Source organism: Littorina saxatilis, linkage group LG9 (genome assembly GCF_037325665.1).
Source record: "Littorina saxatilis isolate snail1 linkage group LG9, US_GU_Lsax_2.0, whole genome shotgun sequence".
Classification (NCBI taxonomy): Eukaryota; Metazoa; Mollusca; class Gastropoda; order Littorinimorpha; family Littorinidae; genus Littorina; species Littorina saxatilis.
In genome coordinates, this window is record NC_090253.1 from 35778632 (window position 1) to 35794760 (window position 16129).

General features: G+C 41.1%; 1 protein-coding gene and 1 long non-coding RNA gene across 3 annotated transcripts in view; one reads left to right on the plus strand and one right to left on the minus strand.

The window, feature by feature from the left end:
* The window catches only part of LOC138975955 (uncharacterized), a 149852-nt gene that overhangs the window by 22227 nt on the left and 111496 nt on the right, over window positions 1-16129 (plus strand). The window lies entirely within an intron of this gene.
* LOC138975942 (mitogen-activated protein kinase 1-like) overlaps window positions 1-16129 on the minus strand; it is a 28085-nt gene that overhangs the window by 6226 nt on the left and 5730 nt on the right. For both annotated transcript variants that reach the window (XR_011458820.1, XM_070348716.1), the window contains exons 3-10: window positions 9861-9916; window positions 8724-8913; window positions 7085-7217; window positions 6192-6263; window positions 5193-5272; window positions 4666-4744; window positions 3799-3908; window positions 630-784 (exon numbers count right to left, since the gene is read on the minus strand). Coding sequence is in view for 1 of the 2 variants with exons in the window: in XM_070348716.1 (XP_070204817.1) it covers window positions 647-784; window positions 3799-3908; window positions 4666-4744; window positions 5193-5272; window positions 6192-6263; window positions 7085-7217; window positions 8724-8913; window positions 9861-9916 (858 nt within the window). In the remaining variant the exon portion in view is untranslated. The remainder of the gene's footprint in view (window positions 1-629; window positions 785-3798; window positions 3909-4665; window positions 4745-5192; window positions 5273-6191; window positions 6264-7084; window positions 7218-8723; window positions 8914-9860; window positions 9917-16129) is intronic.

A 16129-nucleotide genomic window follows, 5' to 3' on the forward strand; every position in this document is an offset into this window, starting at 1 on the left:
CTAATCCAGTCATTGAGTATGAGCCACTAAAATCAATGCTTATTAAATTGCTCAAATGTTGGCTTCTGTCAGAGACACATGCACTCATGTAGGAGACGGCAACAATCTACAAAAGTGATCAAAGTGCAGACAAATACTTGGACAGTAAGTGACAATGTCGACCAACTGTTTCTTTAAACCACATAATTGATTTACAAAGCACATGGTTTGGCCGTTCCAATCTACCCATTTGAAATGATGCATTTCAATGTCACGGCCAAAATGTTGCTTCTTCATCAGATTTTTTTCTTCCTCGGAAGTTCATGCTCAAACCTCTGAAATTTGCGGATCTGAGGACCACTCCCATGCCTGATACCTAATAATGAGCATGATTTGTGTACATGTTCAACCTCCAGCTTAACATTTTGAACAGGTTTTGACCCCTTGGTTCAGCTATTTTGACGTGAGTTTTGGCACTGTAGGACTGATTTGACATGATGTGCAACATTGGCAAACAAAAGACTTGAAAAGTGGACAGCAGCAGGTGTCCTTTATCATGGTGTACTCCCATTGCAGAAGCCAACCACCCCCTCCCCACTCTACACAGTGCAAGGCTATCAAACAAGAACTGTGAAACTGAGGGTGACTACCTCTAAGGAAGTAGTGATCAGTCTTTGGCGGCATTAGACATCGCTTCTTCTGCAGGCTGAAACTTGAGTGTTTCCTGGTAGATAAGTTCCTTAAGCTCCTCTTTGGGCAGGTCGTCCAGCTCCATCTCAAACGTGAAAGGCTCCTCTGCCACGGGCTGCACAACAGTAGTGAGTGTTAAAGCACTGCGTTCACACTGCCAGTCAAGTGTAAAGTACTGCGTTCACACTGCCAGTCAAGTTTAAAGCACTGCATTCACACTGCACCTGCATTCACACTGCCAGTCAAGTGTAAAGCACTGCATTCCCACTGCCAGTCAAGTGTAAAGCACAATCATGCATTCACACTGCCAGTCAAGTGTAAAGCACAATCATGCATTCACACTGCCAGTCAAGTGTAAAGCACAATCATGCATTCACACTGCCAGTCAAGTGTAAAGCACATGCATTCACACTGCCAGTCAAGTGTAAAGCACTGCATTCACACTGCCAGTCAAGTGTAAAGCACAATCATGCATTCACACTGCCAGTCAAGTGTAAAGCACAATCATACATTCACACTGCCAGTCAAGTGTAAAGCACAATCATGCATTCACACTGCCAGTCAAGTGTAAAGCACAATCATACATTCACACTGCCAGTCAAGTGTAAAGCACAATCATGCATTCACACTGCCAGTCAAGTGTAAAGCACAATCATGCATTCACACTGCCAGTCAAGTGTAAAGCACAATCATGCATTCACACTGCCAGTCAAGTGTAAAGCACAATCATGCATTCACACTGCCAGTCAAGTGTAAAGCACAATCATGCATTCACACTGCCAGTCAAGTGTAAAGCACAATCATGCATTCACACTGCCAGTCAAGTGTAAAGCACATGCATTCACACTGCCAGTCAAGTGTAAAGCACTGCATTCACACTGCCAGTCAAGTGTAAAGCACTTGCATTCACACTGCCAGTCAAGTGTAAAGCACTTGCATTCACACTGCCAGTTAAGTGTAAAGCACCTGCATTCACACTGCCAGTCAAGTGTAAAGCACTTGCATTCACACTGCCAGTCAAGTGTAAAGCACCTGCATTCACACTGCCAGTCAAGTGTAAAGCACTTGCATTCACACTGCCAGTCAAGTGTAAAGCACCTGCATTCACACTGCCAGTCAAGTGTAAAGCACTTGCATTCACACTGCCAGTCACAAGTACATGCATCACTACACTGGGCACATCATTCTACCTCTTTTCTCCAGTAAAATATGCAGTACTAATTCTTTTATAGTACTAGGCCATCAATCCTCTTGCATGAATTAGAATATATAAACAGAGACTGTCAATTCCCTCATAGCAGTGCTATAGTTCCATCCCTCCCTCTCTATTTTGTTGTCATGTTATTGGCATGTACAGTGGTACCTCTCTTTACGACCCCTCTCTTTTACGGGTCCCTCAATATTACGACCGACTTTTCTCTGACGGATTTTTTCTCCTTCTTTGTCTTAGTATTTCTCACCTCCATATTACGTCCCCCTCTCTAATACGACCGTCCATACGTGGACTTATAACGACTTTTCCCAAAATTATCACGGGTTTGGTTTACTCTAACTTATATTTCCAGTCGAGTGAGTCAGCGATACGGACACAAACACGTCTGTGCTGAAATCCTGTCCGTGTACATCACTTCGGCACGCAAACAGCTGAAGCCATGGTTTTCCGTTTCTATTTCAGGTCATTACTTTATTTTGAATAGATAAAGGTCATTCACCAGATGTCTGCTTCATTTTGCAAAGAACTGTGCAGGAACTCCTACCTTTTAAACACGCAAAGTTACAGAAACGTTATGAATGTAATCCGAACATCGAACCAAAACCGAAAGTTGTGATGACGTCATAAAATTTTGCGATGTACGTATGCAAAGCGCGTGTAAACATTTTCGGTCTAGCTAACAATGGCGGCCGACGAACATGGTTTTGAAATCTGGAACTGTTCTGTTTTTTTTCCGATCCATGACCGAATGACGCAATATACAACCACGCGTTCCATTGAATCAATAAATTCTCCTCAGATTCCCGTCAGTGAAGTTTGAAGGTGAGTAGTGGAATGTCCTAAATTAGTCAACTATGTGGACAGTCCGTAGTGCAGTTATATCCCTTGAATAAGCGAGTCAAGTTTCATCGTGAAAACTGACGCTTTTGGCTACAATTTTACATCAGTTTCAACACACTGTCGCGGTTCTTTACGTCTGCAAAGGCTTATACGTTTTGTTCCTTGCGTTTGGGACAATTTTCTGTGTTTTTAACCAAATCTTTGCTGGGTATCGTATGACTATGATTAGTAGCTGGTATCGACATTGATGTGCATGCTTTGGGACCGCATGCTTTTGTTTGACCTCAGTTTGTTTATTTCAAACCTTAACCCACGAGTAGTTACAAGGCTTGATTAAAATGCAAGAAAACTGTGTGGGTAATTAATTGAATAGAAAACAGGTTACCATAATCGTTTAAGGAAAGAATAACATTACTTTGTTGGCGGCATCAATCAAAACGCCAATGTCATTCCGGATCACTGACGGACCCGGACATAACAAAACAATCCTCCATGTTACGACCAAATTTTGGTTTCATTTTCAAAGTCGTTAGACAGAGGTACCACTGTACTGTTATTTGTTTTTAAATCAACATCTTTGAGGTTTTGTTTGCTTTTCCATTGTTTGTTGACTATTGATCACTTATAAAAAGCCTTTCTGTAGTTGATGTAAAAGAAGGGTTGATTAAAAAAGCATGCCTTAAACCATCATCCTTGTAAACTAAAGTTCCATCATTATGCATCTCTCTCTCTCTGTCTCTCTCTCGTAGAAGTATCATGCATCTCTCTTTTGCACCTGTTGAGTGCAATTATATTCAAGGTTATCTTTTTGTTTACATCCCTTCATAAGGGGCAATGGCCTAATGAATAAACTATGTTTTTCGTGTGTTTTAGATGTAGTAAGGACAGGTTGTAAGACTAGGCTGTGGCTAAAATCTCTATCCTTATGTATAATAGATAAGTCAGTCAGTCAGTCCACAAAGTGCCCTCTATTCAGCAATACTAATTTTTCCTTCCCTAGACACACAATTTTCAGTTGATGTGTGAGAGCAGGCGGATAAGTGAGAGCGCTAGATGATGACTACGCGTGGCCTGACCTCATCCCCTGGGTCATAGTACTGCTCCAGGTAGGGGTGGGCCAGGGCCTGCTCCACGTTGATTCTCTTGTTGGGGTTGAACGTCAGCATCTTGTCCAACAGGTCCAGTGCTGCACAAAGTCACCCACAGCCAAGTCAACATACACATAAACGCAAGTACTGACAGCCTTGGACTTGAACCTTCAACATTGAATGACTGTGCATGACAGGATTTAGACAAACAAGATCTTCCTGATGCATATTTCACAGCTGTGTTCCAATTTAAACAACGAGGTTCAACCAGATTGGGGTCATTTCGGGAGATCATCAAACCCTAGAAGTGTGCAAAGTTTAGAAGGTCAAGCTTCAAAAACATCAAGCTAACCTCCAGTTAATTTTGTTCATTAACACCCGTCCATAGGACCGCCACTGCTCATAACGAAGATTCACTGATTACTGAGGTGAGTCAAAAAGAAAACTAAAGAGAACAAAAAAATGGTTCAGTTCAAAATCATGCTCAGGTCACATAATAGCGCCCCAAGCTTTCAGACTACTACTTCAACTCTTACCTGACTTCAATTTGTTTGTTTGTTTATTTGTTGCTTAACGTCCAGCCGACTACGCAGAGCCATATCAGGACGAGGAAGGGGGGGATGAAGGGGGCCACTTGTCAAGCGATTCCTGTTTACAAATGCACTAACCCATTACTTGTGTCCCAGCAGGCTTTAGTAAAACTAAATTAATACCTACTGGAAGATTACCAGCTGACTTTAATTTCAAATGTTACAATGAACTCATTTTGACTAACCTTTCCTGTTTTTTTAAAATTCTGGATTTTGGAATGTTAGTATTCTATCTGTTTTGGGATTTTTAAATAACAGGTCTGACCTTTGGCATCTGCCTTGGGGTACATGCGTTTCCATGGTACCTTGGCCTTGAGGGGCAGCGACTGGATGTAACCTCTGGCCTGAAACCCAAGACCTTACTCATAAATCAACTCATGTAAAGTCACCTTACATCTCATGTATGTCAAAGAAGAGAAAAACAAACTGAGAACATGTAGATATTTTCATTCAAAAGAAATCAGTATAGATCAGCCCTTTCAAAATAAAGTCAGCAAAATAAACACTTATTTCAAAGACTAAAATATGTAGAGATTGAACACACTGTACTTTATGAATCAATAATCAGGTGTAGCAAAATACAAACATCAAATACTATCAACCTGTGACTGAGTATGCCCAGGGGTGGGACTCTCTTGTGATGCAAAAAGAGGAAATCCCTTTTATCTAGGGGGGTTCGGGGGCACGTTTTTCGATTCATGTGTTCGAAGGTTACATGAGAAGGCAGTACCTTTATATCAAAATAGACTTCACAAATGTGACCAAAAGCCATTAAACATGTATACAACCCACCTTGTCATTGATGATGCACATGAGATCCTCCTGGCTGGGGGAGCCAAGAACACCCAAGATGTGATTCAGCTGGTCCAAGTCTGACCATAATTAAGGCTCATTATCTCACTTTGTATAAGAATAAAAGTCCTTGTCCCTAGTGTACAATATGGATTTAGATGACCTAATCATTACCATCCCAAAAAAAACCACATCCCTGTTCCACAACTCTATCAAATTTGAAGATCCCTGGCTTTGTGTTTTACTTCTTCTTCATCTACATTTTGTTTTCTGAAACCAGTTCTTACTACCACTTGTTTAAATGTGTGAAACTGAAAGAAAACCTGCAATACTTGTATTCATCAGCTCACAATCTCTTTGCAATTACTACAACCACCCCTTGCCATTCTCTTTTCAGATGATACTTCTTAGATTTGTTTCCTTCAACAAATATTTACTAATGTCCCTTCATACTGCCTGCAGTCATTTCAACACAGCATGTACATTCCTGAACCAGATTCATTTATTAATCTTTGTATTGGCACTACATGTATTCAAAGGCATTCACTGTATGAAGATTATATGTGGTAAATTCATGCTAAACTGGTTATTGTTTAGTTCTTCTTTATGGAGCATTCAAAACGCTTCACATGCTATTCCCATATTATGCTTTATAAGTGTTGTGGCAAGGTAAATACGATATATATATATACCTTACCAAAAACTTCAGTTACATTCCAGTTCACAAAACATTTCAAGTTTGTTTGCTAAGTGCCCATGATTTATGTATGTAAGCCTGCCTAAATGCTTGCACGCCAAAGGGGGAAGAGAGTGAGAAAGACATACTCTATGTCTTTGTCACTCTCTTCCCCCTCTTACGTATGATACACAAAGAGAGAAAGAAAATCAATCTTCTACGATATCAAACAAGTCATAAACAAAGTTCCTGGACCCAGTAAAGCTGGTGTATATGAGCGATGAAAAACTCTAGTAGTGCATACGCTGGGAGTGAAAGGATACAGTGCTTTCCTGGGAACAGGGGTCGGTTGCCCAGCATCTCCGCCAGAATGCAGCCCACCGACCACACGTCGACTGGACAAGGTTAAGGACACAAATAGTGCATACTGTAACGCATCTTAATTATCATCAACTTGTTAAAATATTACAATATAGGCACACAACTGCAAAATATAAGAAAGGTTAAAACTTAAATGCCTGCACACTTCTAACACATCATCCGAACACAATTGCTTAATCAATCAATCAATGAGTCTTATATCGCGCATATTCCGTGGGTACAGTTCTAGGCGCTCTGCAGTGATGCCGTGTGAGATGAAATTTTATACGGCCAGTAGATTGCAGCCATTTCGGCGCATATTTACCTTTCACGGCCTATTATTCCAAGTCACACGGGTATAGGTAGACAATTATTAACTGTGCCTAAGCAATTTTGCCAGGAAAGACCCTTTTGTCAATCGTGGGATCTTTAACGTGCACACCCAATGTAGTGTACACGCTTAATGAGGAATAGTAAAAGAAATGCAAAGTGCATGTTCTCAACACATTTTGTGGAGATTCCTGACAAAACAGCAACATTAAAACAAGCTTTCAGACAGTATCATTAGTAGCACAACTCATGTAATTGTAAGATTAAAAAAATTAAAAAATAAAAGAAATATACTACAATGGCTTGGACATCACCTCTGTAACTTAAGAAAAGATGATCTCCTGGGTTTCTTTGGGGGAAGAGGAGTACATTTTTATCTTAGCTTATACTCATTTACTAATCTTAAACCTTAATGGATCAACGTGATATAATCAATACTATCATTAAATAAAGTTCTTCCTTAAATCTTAACCTCAATACTGGAATCACTGACTAAAAGACACTGCTTTAGACTTGTCAAGGATACTAGACTTGGTGTATCCTTTGGAGTTGAGCATGATCTCCGGGGCTCTGTACCACCGAGTGGCCACATACTCTGTCAGGAACCCTGTATGGTCGTGATCTGGATCTGCGATTCGTGCCAACCCAAAATCACAAATCTGAAAAACGCAAAGAACATAAATTCAAGTGAGAAAAAGCAGAAAAATACATGTCATTATCAGATGTGTTAATCTGTCAACATTCAAAACTGTAACAATGAGTGTGAAGCACTCTTTTGCACTTGTTGCTTTAGATTTGTGAGAGCTGTCGGTCTTGGTACTCTTTCCTAGCCCCTTGGATTGAAATTGCGTGCAAATTAAAAAATCTCCTTGGCTTTACCAGAATTTGAAAACAAACCAAATCTACTTAAAGCTGAATTTGAAAATGAAGAATCATAGACCAGAGAGACACACACACAACACATACAGGTACACACAAAATCAAGATTCACCCCAAACTGTCAGGAATTTTCCAGCAAAGTCGAACACTCTGAGGACCACCAAATAAGATGCAACTCCTGATACCGATATGTAGTGAGAAACATCTTTCAACACAACCAAAATGTCCTGTTGGTGCTGTTAGTCTACGTAAATACAGTATTTGACAGACTACAAGCCGCGACTTTTTTCCCAAAAAAATCGCATTGCGGGTTATAAAAAGATGCGGCTAAAACGTTACCTAAACTTGAATAGCATTCACCTAATGGAAGTCGCCGCGGATTTTCATTTCGCTCGATTAGCGATTACCGGTACTTTATTAGCTCTCTACTCAAGACTCAGCGCTTTTCTCTTTCTTTCGCGAATCTTCGTTTGTTAACAAGTCGTCGTGACAAGATAGCGTACAGAGAAACACCGGATGTATCAGGATCTCGCGCGCGCGAGATTTCGTTTTTTTTGTGTCTCGCGATAGTTGGAGGAGCGAGAGCCGCCATGTTGTGTTTTCGTCTGCTCGAAATGTGCGCAAAAGTCGTAAATCATCCAAAAAAAGCCTATTCTGGGCGGGACTACATGTGTGTTGGTTACAAATTGTGTGTGGGATATTTTTCTTCAAACTTTTTCACTTTTCTTCTTTGTTTCACTTGTTTATTCTCGGAGCCGATTTCGCCAAATACCGTACTTTCGTTTGCCTGGTTGTTTTGAGATTGACACGATCTGATTACATTTTTTTCGACGGCGGCTAATATAGTGACGCGGCCTATACGTGGCTCGTCCCAATTTTGTTGTTAAAAGTCGGGGGTGCGGCTTATAAAACGGTGCGTCTTGTAATCCGTCAAATACGGTACACAAATTCTGGAAATCACTGTTAGCTTTGTATGGGTTCTAAAAGAGTGAGTACCCTTGCTTTTGCTCGGACAAATATTGCCATGTGCTTTCTCTACACGTGTTTGAGACACACCCTCTCGCTAGTGACTGGCCTGTAATGTCACGTGGGAAAGTTTTCCCTCCTGACATCATTTTCCACATAACATTGTAGGCCAGTCACAAGCGAGGGGGTGTGTCTCAAACACGTGTAGAGGAAGCACATGCCTCTTTCACAACCCATATAAACTCAATAGAGTTATTTCTAAAACGTGTCTACTGTGCTGTGTCAAAGTGTAAAATGGTGAGGTGGTGAGCGTGCGAGACCTTGAGATCACAGGTGGTGTTGAGAAGCAGGTTGGAAGGCTTGAGGTCCCTGTGCAGCACGTTGGCCGAGTGGATGTACTTGAGGCCGCGCAGGATCTGGTACAGGAAGTAGCACACATGGTCGTTGCTCAGCTGCTGCGTCTTCAGCAATTTGTACATGTCTGTCTCCATCAAGCACTGCACAATGTAACTGGGCAGCTGTTAAGGAAAGAACTGTTGCTGGGGAGGATTAGCAGTACAGTGAAATCTCTGTTTTGAGACTCTCCATTTCAAGGCTTTCTCTACATTAAATCCTGATTCTCTCAGACTTTCTCTTCATAATGTACATATATTTGAACCTTCTCCAGCATATATATGGGACTGCAATGGCAGGGCATTCACACGCTTCACATTCATTAAATAACTATTAAATCATGTTTTCGAGCACATTCAAGTAAATTCTTCCACGTAAGTGCATCTCAGTAACTGCAACTCCAAGAAAATATTTCTGGAAGGGTGCAGTGCCAGTAGACAAGCAAGCTTTAATATATATATATATATATATACATATATATATCTACAACTTGTATGATGTTTGTGTGTGTGGCTTTGTCAGTTTTTACACCCCCGGTATAGGGGTGTGTATAGGTTTCACTGGATGTGTTTGTTTGTTTGTTTGTTTGTTTGTGTGTTTGTGTTCGCATATAGATCTCAAGAATGAATGGACCGATCGTCACCAAACTTGGTGAACAGGTTCTATACATTCCTGAGACGGTCCTTACAAAAATTGGGACCAGTCAAACACACGGTTAGGGAGTTATTGGTGGATTAAGATTAAGAGTGACATATTAATGGTCAAAGGGAAATAACCTTCTCAGTTGGTGGCAGTGAGAATGGTTATTTCCCTTTGACCAACGGGGGTGTTTTTCCTACCTCGACGTACCCTTTCGCAATGGACCCTGTGTTTACATTCTGACTTCTGACTTCTGACTTCTGACTTCTGACTTTCTCTCTTCTGACTTCTGACTTCTGGTAAGGACGGGGGTGTTTTTCCTACCTCGGAGGAATTTCTTGTTCTATTGTGCTGTTGATAATTCCAGGACAACTTGAGTAAGTCACACAACATACAGTAATTTACAATTTGCAAGGCAAGGATACACATCTTTCATCTCCTGTTGTGAGGCTGCACGCAGTATGTCTCGTATATCAATGATCTGCAACACATTCAAAATTATAACCGATTAGAACATCCAAAATAAGATGATTAATGGGATGCGCGTGTGTGGCTGAGAGAGAGAGAGAGAGAGAGAGAGAGAGAGAGAGAGAGAGAGAGAGAGACAGAGACAGAGACAGAGAGACAGAGACTTCGATGAGACAGACTGAAAGCTAGTGTTAGCTTATCCACAAGTTTATCACACAAATCATACAATCAATGTTTGTTCTCTCTCTACAAATCTTAAAGTCAGCATTGATCAAACAATATTACACAAAAAACACTGCATTAACAATACAGTATTGTTAAGATTGGGGTTAGAAGTGTGGGTCTCTTTAAGCTGCCTGGGAGGAAAGGTTCCAGACTGGACCCCACAGGCTGGAATGTTGTTGGCACATTCCATGCCTCCCACTAAATCTAAACATGCGCACTGACCACTGTCCACTGTAATCTGAAAATATCAGGCAGCACTCTTGCAATCAATAATGACAATGGGCACTAACTCTCTCTCTTACAGTTACAAGCACACACAAGACTTACACTCTCTTCTCTCTTCCACACACACACATACACACACACACACACACACACACACACAGGAGGACCTGCCTTGAAGTTCAATAAGCAACAACTACCAGAATGGCCCATGTTGTCTATTGCAGATGACAGTTTAGTGTGCACATACCTTGCGCATGTATCCACAGAAATCAACGAACATTGAAAAACCCACGGAGAAGACACGAGATAACGGGACGTTTGGCATTAGGTCAATATACCAGGTTTTATATGATGTCACGTAGCATGCTTGTTTACGTATTATTCTATCTATTGTTCGGAAGTCTGACTTCTGCTGTGGATAGTGATTTCGCGTATGATGACTTTGGTAAATCTGTGGAGGATAAGAGAACAAGGATTGTTTTAGAAGAAAGTCAACGACTAAATGTTTCAGACCGGTAACTTCATTTCAACATTGCATACAATGGACGTTGCAAAGAGAAAGGAGAGTTTGCTGATTCTGTGCTAAACACTGGAAAGAGCGTCTGCTAGAATGCAGCTACTTGAATTTTGTACGGTTTGTTAAAGAACTGGATTTCCCACTGAATGTATTTCATGTACGGTACGCGGTAAGAACAAAAATGTGCAAATTGCATCGTCTGTCGACCAGTCATGGAGCAAACCTGGCCAGGTATGCGTGCACAGTACTTCATACACGTCGAATAAACCAGAAACATGCATCTTTTATTACTGTAAATATGAAAAGGATATTCAGCAACTTCCTGCGAAATATGGCCCGATGATCAGAATAGGGCAGTGTGAGCCTATCCAAACACAACCCCAGAATTCCCACACGTGTTTTTCTGATTAGCAATATTGTGCAATGTCCTTTGCAGTTAGTGGTGGGACGGAGGAAAGCACAACAATCACAATGTCCTACCATGCCAGACACAGGAACAACGGTGACAATTACTGAACACCAGGACAGGGAAAGATGGTGCCGCCTGGTGGGTTAAGAGTGGAGATTTTTCCGATAACATACAATCTTGCACACGTTTGCTTTAGTCATGGCAAAGAAGGAAAGCGTGCGACATCAATATATTCATTTCACTTACAGATTCTGCATGGCCAGCTGTTTGCATCAATAATACCAATACCCATCACTAACAGTACTGACAACACCAACACCTGCCTGTGGAAAAACGACTGAGGGCTGGTAATTATTTCCTTACTTAGGGAGATGAAGAAACAAGAAGGGCAAAGCCCATACGACTCACATGCTTTACACATTTTTCCTACCAAAATACATGTGACCTTGACCCAAGGTCATCCAAGGTCATGCAACACAAAGCTGTTAATTCAAGACATAGGAAGTACAATGGTGCTTATTTGCTCTTTCTACCATGAGATATGGTCACTTTTAGTGGTTCACTACCTTATTTTGGTCACATTTCATAAGGGTCAAAGTGACCTTGACCATATGTGACCAAATGTGTCTCATGATGAAAGCATAACATGTGCCCCACATAATTTTTAAGTTTGAAACAGTTATCTTCCATAGTTCAGGGTCAAGGTCACTTCAAAATATGTATACAATCCAACTTTGAAGAGCTCCTGTGACCTTGACCTTGAAGCAAGGTAAACCAAACTGGTATCAAAAGATGGGGCTTACTTTGCCCTATATATCATATATAGGTGAGGTATTGAATCTCAAAAACTTCAGAGAAAATGGGAAAAATATGAAAAATAGCTGTTTTTTAGGCAACATTTATGGCCCCTGCGACCTTGACCTTGAAGCAAGGTCAAGATGCTATGTATGTTTTTTGGGGCCTTGTCATCATACACCATCTTGCCAAATTTGGTACTGATAGACTGAATAGTGTCCAAGAAATATCCAACGTTAAAGTTTTCCGGACGTCCGGACGGACGACTCGGGTGAGTACATAGACTCACTTTTGCTTCGCATGTGAGTCAAAAAGTCACACACACACACACACACAAAATAAATACATGAATAAAAAGAAGGGTGGGTTGGTCGTTGAGTGATGAGTGAGAAAAAAGCTGTGCATCATTGATTTTTGGAGAAATATGAACTCTCCTGCATATCTTTGTCAATTCAGGTTCAAACAAATCAGCAAGCCCAGAAGAGCAAGTGTCTAAATTACCATGTCTTTTGTTGTTCTTCATTCGGGTTTCTCTTTTCAGCAAGAGCCAGTACGACCAATCACAATTGCATGAGACTGCGCGTAATTAACCATTAGTTTAGCTTGAAGTCCCATTAAAGTTACGGTTGACCGAAAATTGATTGCCAGAGATCATTCTGCTACTTTGTTTCTATCTCCGCATTTTTCTCATGCCTTGCTGGTGCTACTGTTGCAGAGGCACAGTTGTAAACATTGGCTTTGGAGTGACTCAAACAGAGATGACTACTAATTGTTGATCCACGCTCCCTGCCTGCACCTAGATTCCACGCACAAAGCTAGAGATTGAATACTTCAGTAAAGCTAATGAAAGTTAATTTTTATTTTCAACAGCAGTATGAGCCATGCATTGATCCATGACATAGTGAATGAATGAGGCCAGTTAAGTGCAAGAAACATTGACCAGTCATAACCACCCTTTTGTTTTATCATTATGGACAGAACATGTATGAATTAGTTACAGAAATAGCCTTTTTGAGCCTGGTGGGGTCTGCAACTGTTTAAACTGGCGATTATGTATTTGTGTGAAAGAAGGCACCATGAGGGAAATTGTACATAATCATTCCATCCCGTCCGCAGGCCAATTTCCTCCTGACAATAGGAGCCAGTGGTCAGGCATCTATGTCCCCAGTGTCCAGGCCCGTGTCTCTATTACCAGCCTCTGTCTGCATTGGAAGTAAACAAGGTGGTGCTAAGAATAGCCCCGTCCAGCCAGTCCATGAACTGTCGGGCCAGTGCAGTATGTGGCAGTAGTTATTATTGCCACACTCTCTCAAAGCAAAGACACTGTCAAAACGGAATGGGAACTGGTGAAGTGGGGGAGGGGGAGGGGGGGGGGGGGAGGGTCAGCGCTTGGGGGTTCTTGTATCCTGACAGGGACTTACATTCTCTGCTGTGACAGAAATCAGCTCATTGAGGTGAACTCATGTTCTTGTTAGGGTATTCCTCACTGAGCACTGAAGAACAGCAACACAGTAACATAGACTTGTGAGCAGAAGAAAGGGGATATTAGTAGTGAGGGACTGCAGAAGCAGTATCAGCCTAGAAGACTTGAATGGACCCCTGTATATTGCGTAAGTCTGGGCCCAGGTGTCTGTGAGCGCTGGCTGGCTGCAGTTTATGGGCTGGTACACAGGGATGTGGCCATGAAACTATCTATTGATCTCAGCTTCCCTCCACTCCTTTGTTTCTTCTCAATTCTCAATACAAACTCTCCGCAACTGTCTTGTATGCGTGAAACTCTTTCTTTCCAACAATCCCTACAACTACGATTTGTTAGAGGAGATACAAACTCAGTGTTTCCTTACTCCTACCTCATATCACCAAGAAGTACCACATCGATCCATAAGATTAATTAAGAATGGGTAAATACCAGCCGGCTGACATATTTCAGTGTCCTCGGCAAAATCTTGGCAATTAGCCCCAATAAATTGATGTCACTTAAGAGACTCACATGTGCCTTCATTTAACTGGACCCTCTAGTCTTACTCTTAGCATTAAAGGTTGAAATTGTTGTTATAGAAAAACAATGCCCAGGCTGTTTCAAATCTCGAAAAACTTTGTCATTATTTTGACAGACCTGCCAAACTTTTTTTTCATGGTGGACGAAAAAAAAGGTGACGCCAAGGACTGCCCCAGATTTCTGAAAATTGCTGAACCTTAAAACAGCCATTTTGGCAAATTTGGTGAAGAAAGTAAATCCTACTAACAATAGTAACATCCCTGCACTATTCTTTTTAATCTATTGCTAGCTCACAAGTTTTCCAATGACAAGCAATAACATCATAGTTTAATAAACTGAAAACTTGAAACCTAATTTTCTATTATCCATTAGAAAAAAAAATTAGCAAAAGACAAAAGTAAAGGCTATCAAGAATTTGGCTTACAATCTTACCAGAAGGCGAGCCTGAGAAAAGCCTCAGTGCGCGCACATGAAATTCAGCGAAAGACATCGATGAGATGTATGCTGCTAAACTTGCAGAACGATTGACACCAGAAGTGTGAAAAGCTTAGGCTGCAGAATTATTGAGCATGGCTGCGTGTGAAGAAAAGTCAATCAATAACAATAGCTATTTTTGTAACCGGCAGGGAAGGAAACTGTTATCAGCGACACAAAGCAACAATTACATAATTACTCAATTCCTGTCCATGGATCAGAGATTCCATACAATCTCAACCTGACACAAGAAAACATACAGCATTGGTAGCATTCCTTACAGCCACAAGAACCTTCGAAGTACTATTGAGATTCACATAGATGAGAATAGAAAACTGCCAAAAAGTAGACTAAGAGTTTCAACTTTCGGCAACATTTCACGAGTTGCTTAGACTGTTAAAAAAATATATTTTCTTAATTAAAAGAAGTATTAAGGCATTGCTTCACACATGACAAGAGTGGCGTTTGCTGCTTCACATTCACAATTTACAAAGTTCAAAGTTTTATACAAAAAAACAGTACTGTAGAGTAAAAAAGGAATTTATGCAATGAAAAGGAGGAAGATAAATTCTCACGCCTGATTATTTATTTATAACTAAGACACCCACTAATGTGAAGAATTCTCATAACATCAGTAACAATCTCTGATTTAACAAAATGGCTATTACCTCCCCCTCATGGTCAATACCAGCTCAAATTACTCCTTAGTGCATGCCAAACACTAATCAAAAGCATTCGTCTTGTACCTTTTAACCACTCATCACATTGCTCATCCTAAGAGGACGGAACGAACCATTTGACCCCTTACGCCAAATTTCAATGGTTCAAAATTGAAACTGAATAGACCCCTTGCAAAAAAGACAAGTCTGAATTATTTCAGCGGCGGTCACTTGATCCCTGTAAACGAAATCTTTAATCCAAAAGATGATCCAGAAAGTCAAGTGAATGGCCTTAACTGGCATATACAATTTGAATGAAATGACAGGAGAATTAATGCTTTTATTTCATTTTGGGTGTGAAATTTGTTGCAATAATGTTTTGGCGAAGCTTATGTTGTTAATGGTCTTACATGTACTTTACCTACTGTAGCAGATTAAGAGATATTGACCACATTATTAATGTCTGCAGCATCAGCGGAAATACACATCAGACATGGGATTCCGAAAAAGTGATAATTAAGGGAAAAAAAGGTGGGGGTCTGGGGGCCGCAGAAGGCCCCCAGTAGGGTCCAGGGGCAACGCCCCTGGTCGGGGTCTGGGGGCGAAGCCCCCATAAGCTGAAGGTTTTTAGTGTTTTAGACACACAAAAATGGCCCTGAAATGCATATTTCAGCTTAATCATAGCCCTCCCTTTCTCTTCCTTCCCATGTTTCTCAAATTAATTTTACGCTAAGACTCAAAATAAGGAGGAGAAAGAGAGAGAGAGAGAGAGAGAGAGAGAGAGAGAGAGAGAGAGAGAGAGAGAGAGAGAGAGAGAGAGAGAGAGAGAGAGAGAGAGGCGGGGATGGGGGGGGGGGGGTGGTGGCGTGTGACGGTGTGGTTTCAATGTTCTTACCTTGACGGTGCCAAACGACCCCAGTGAC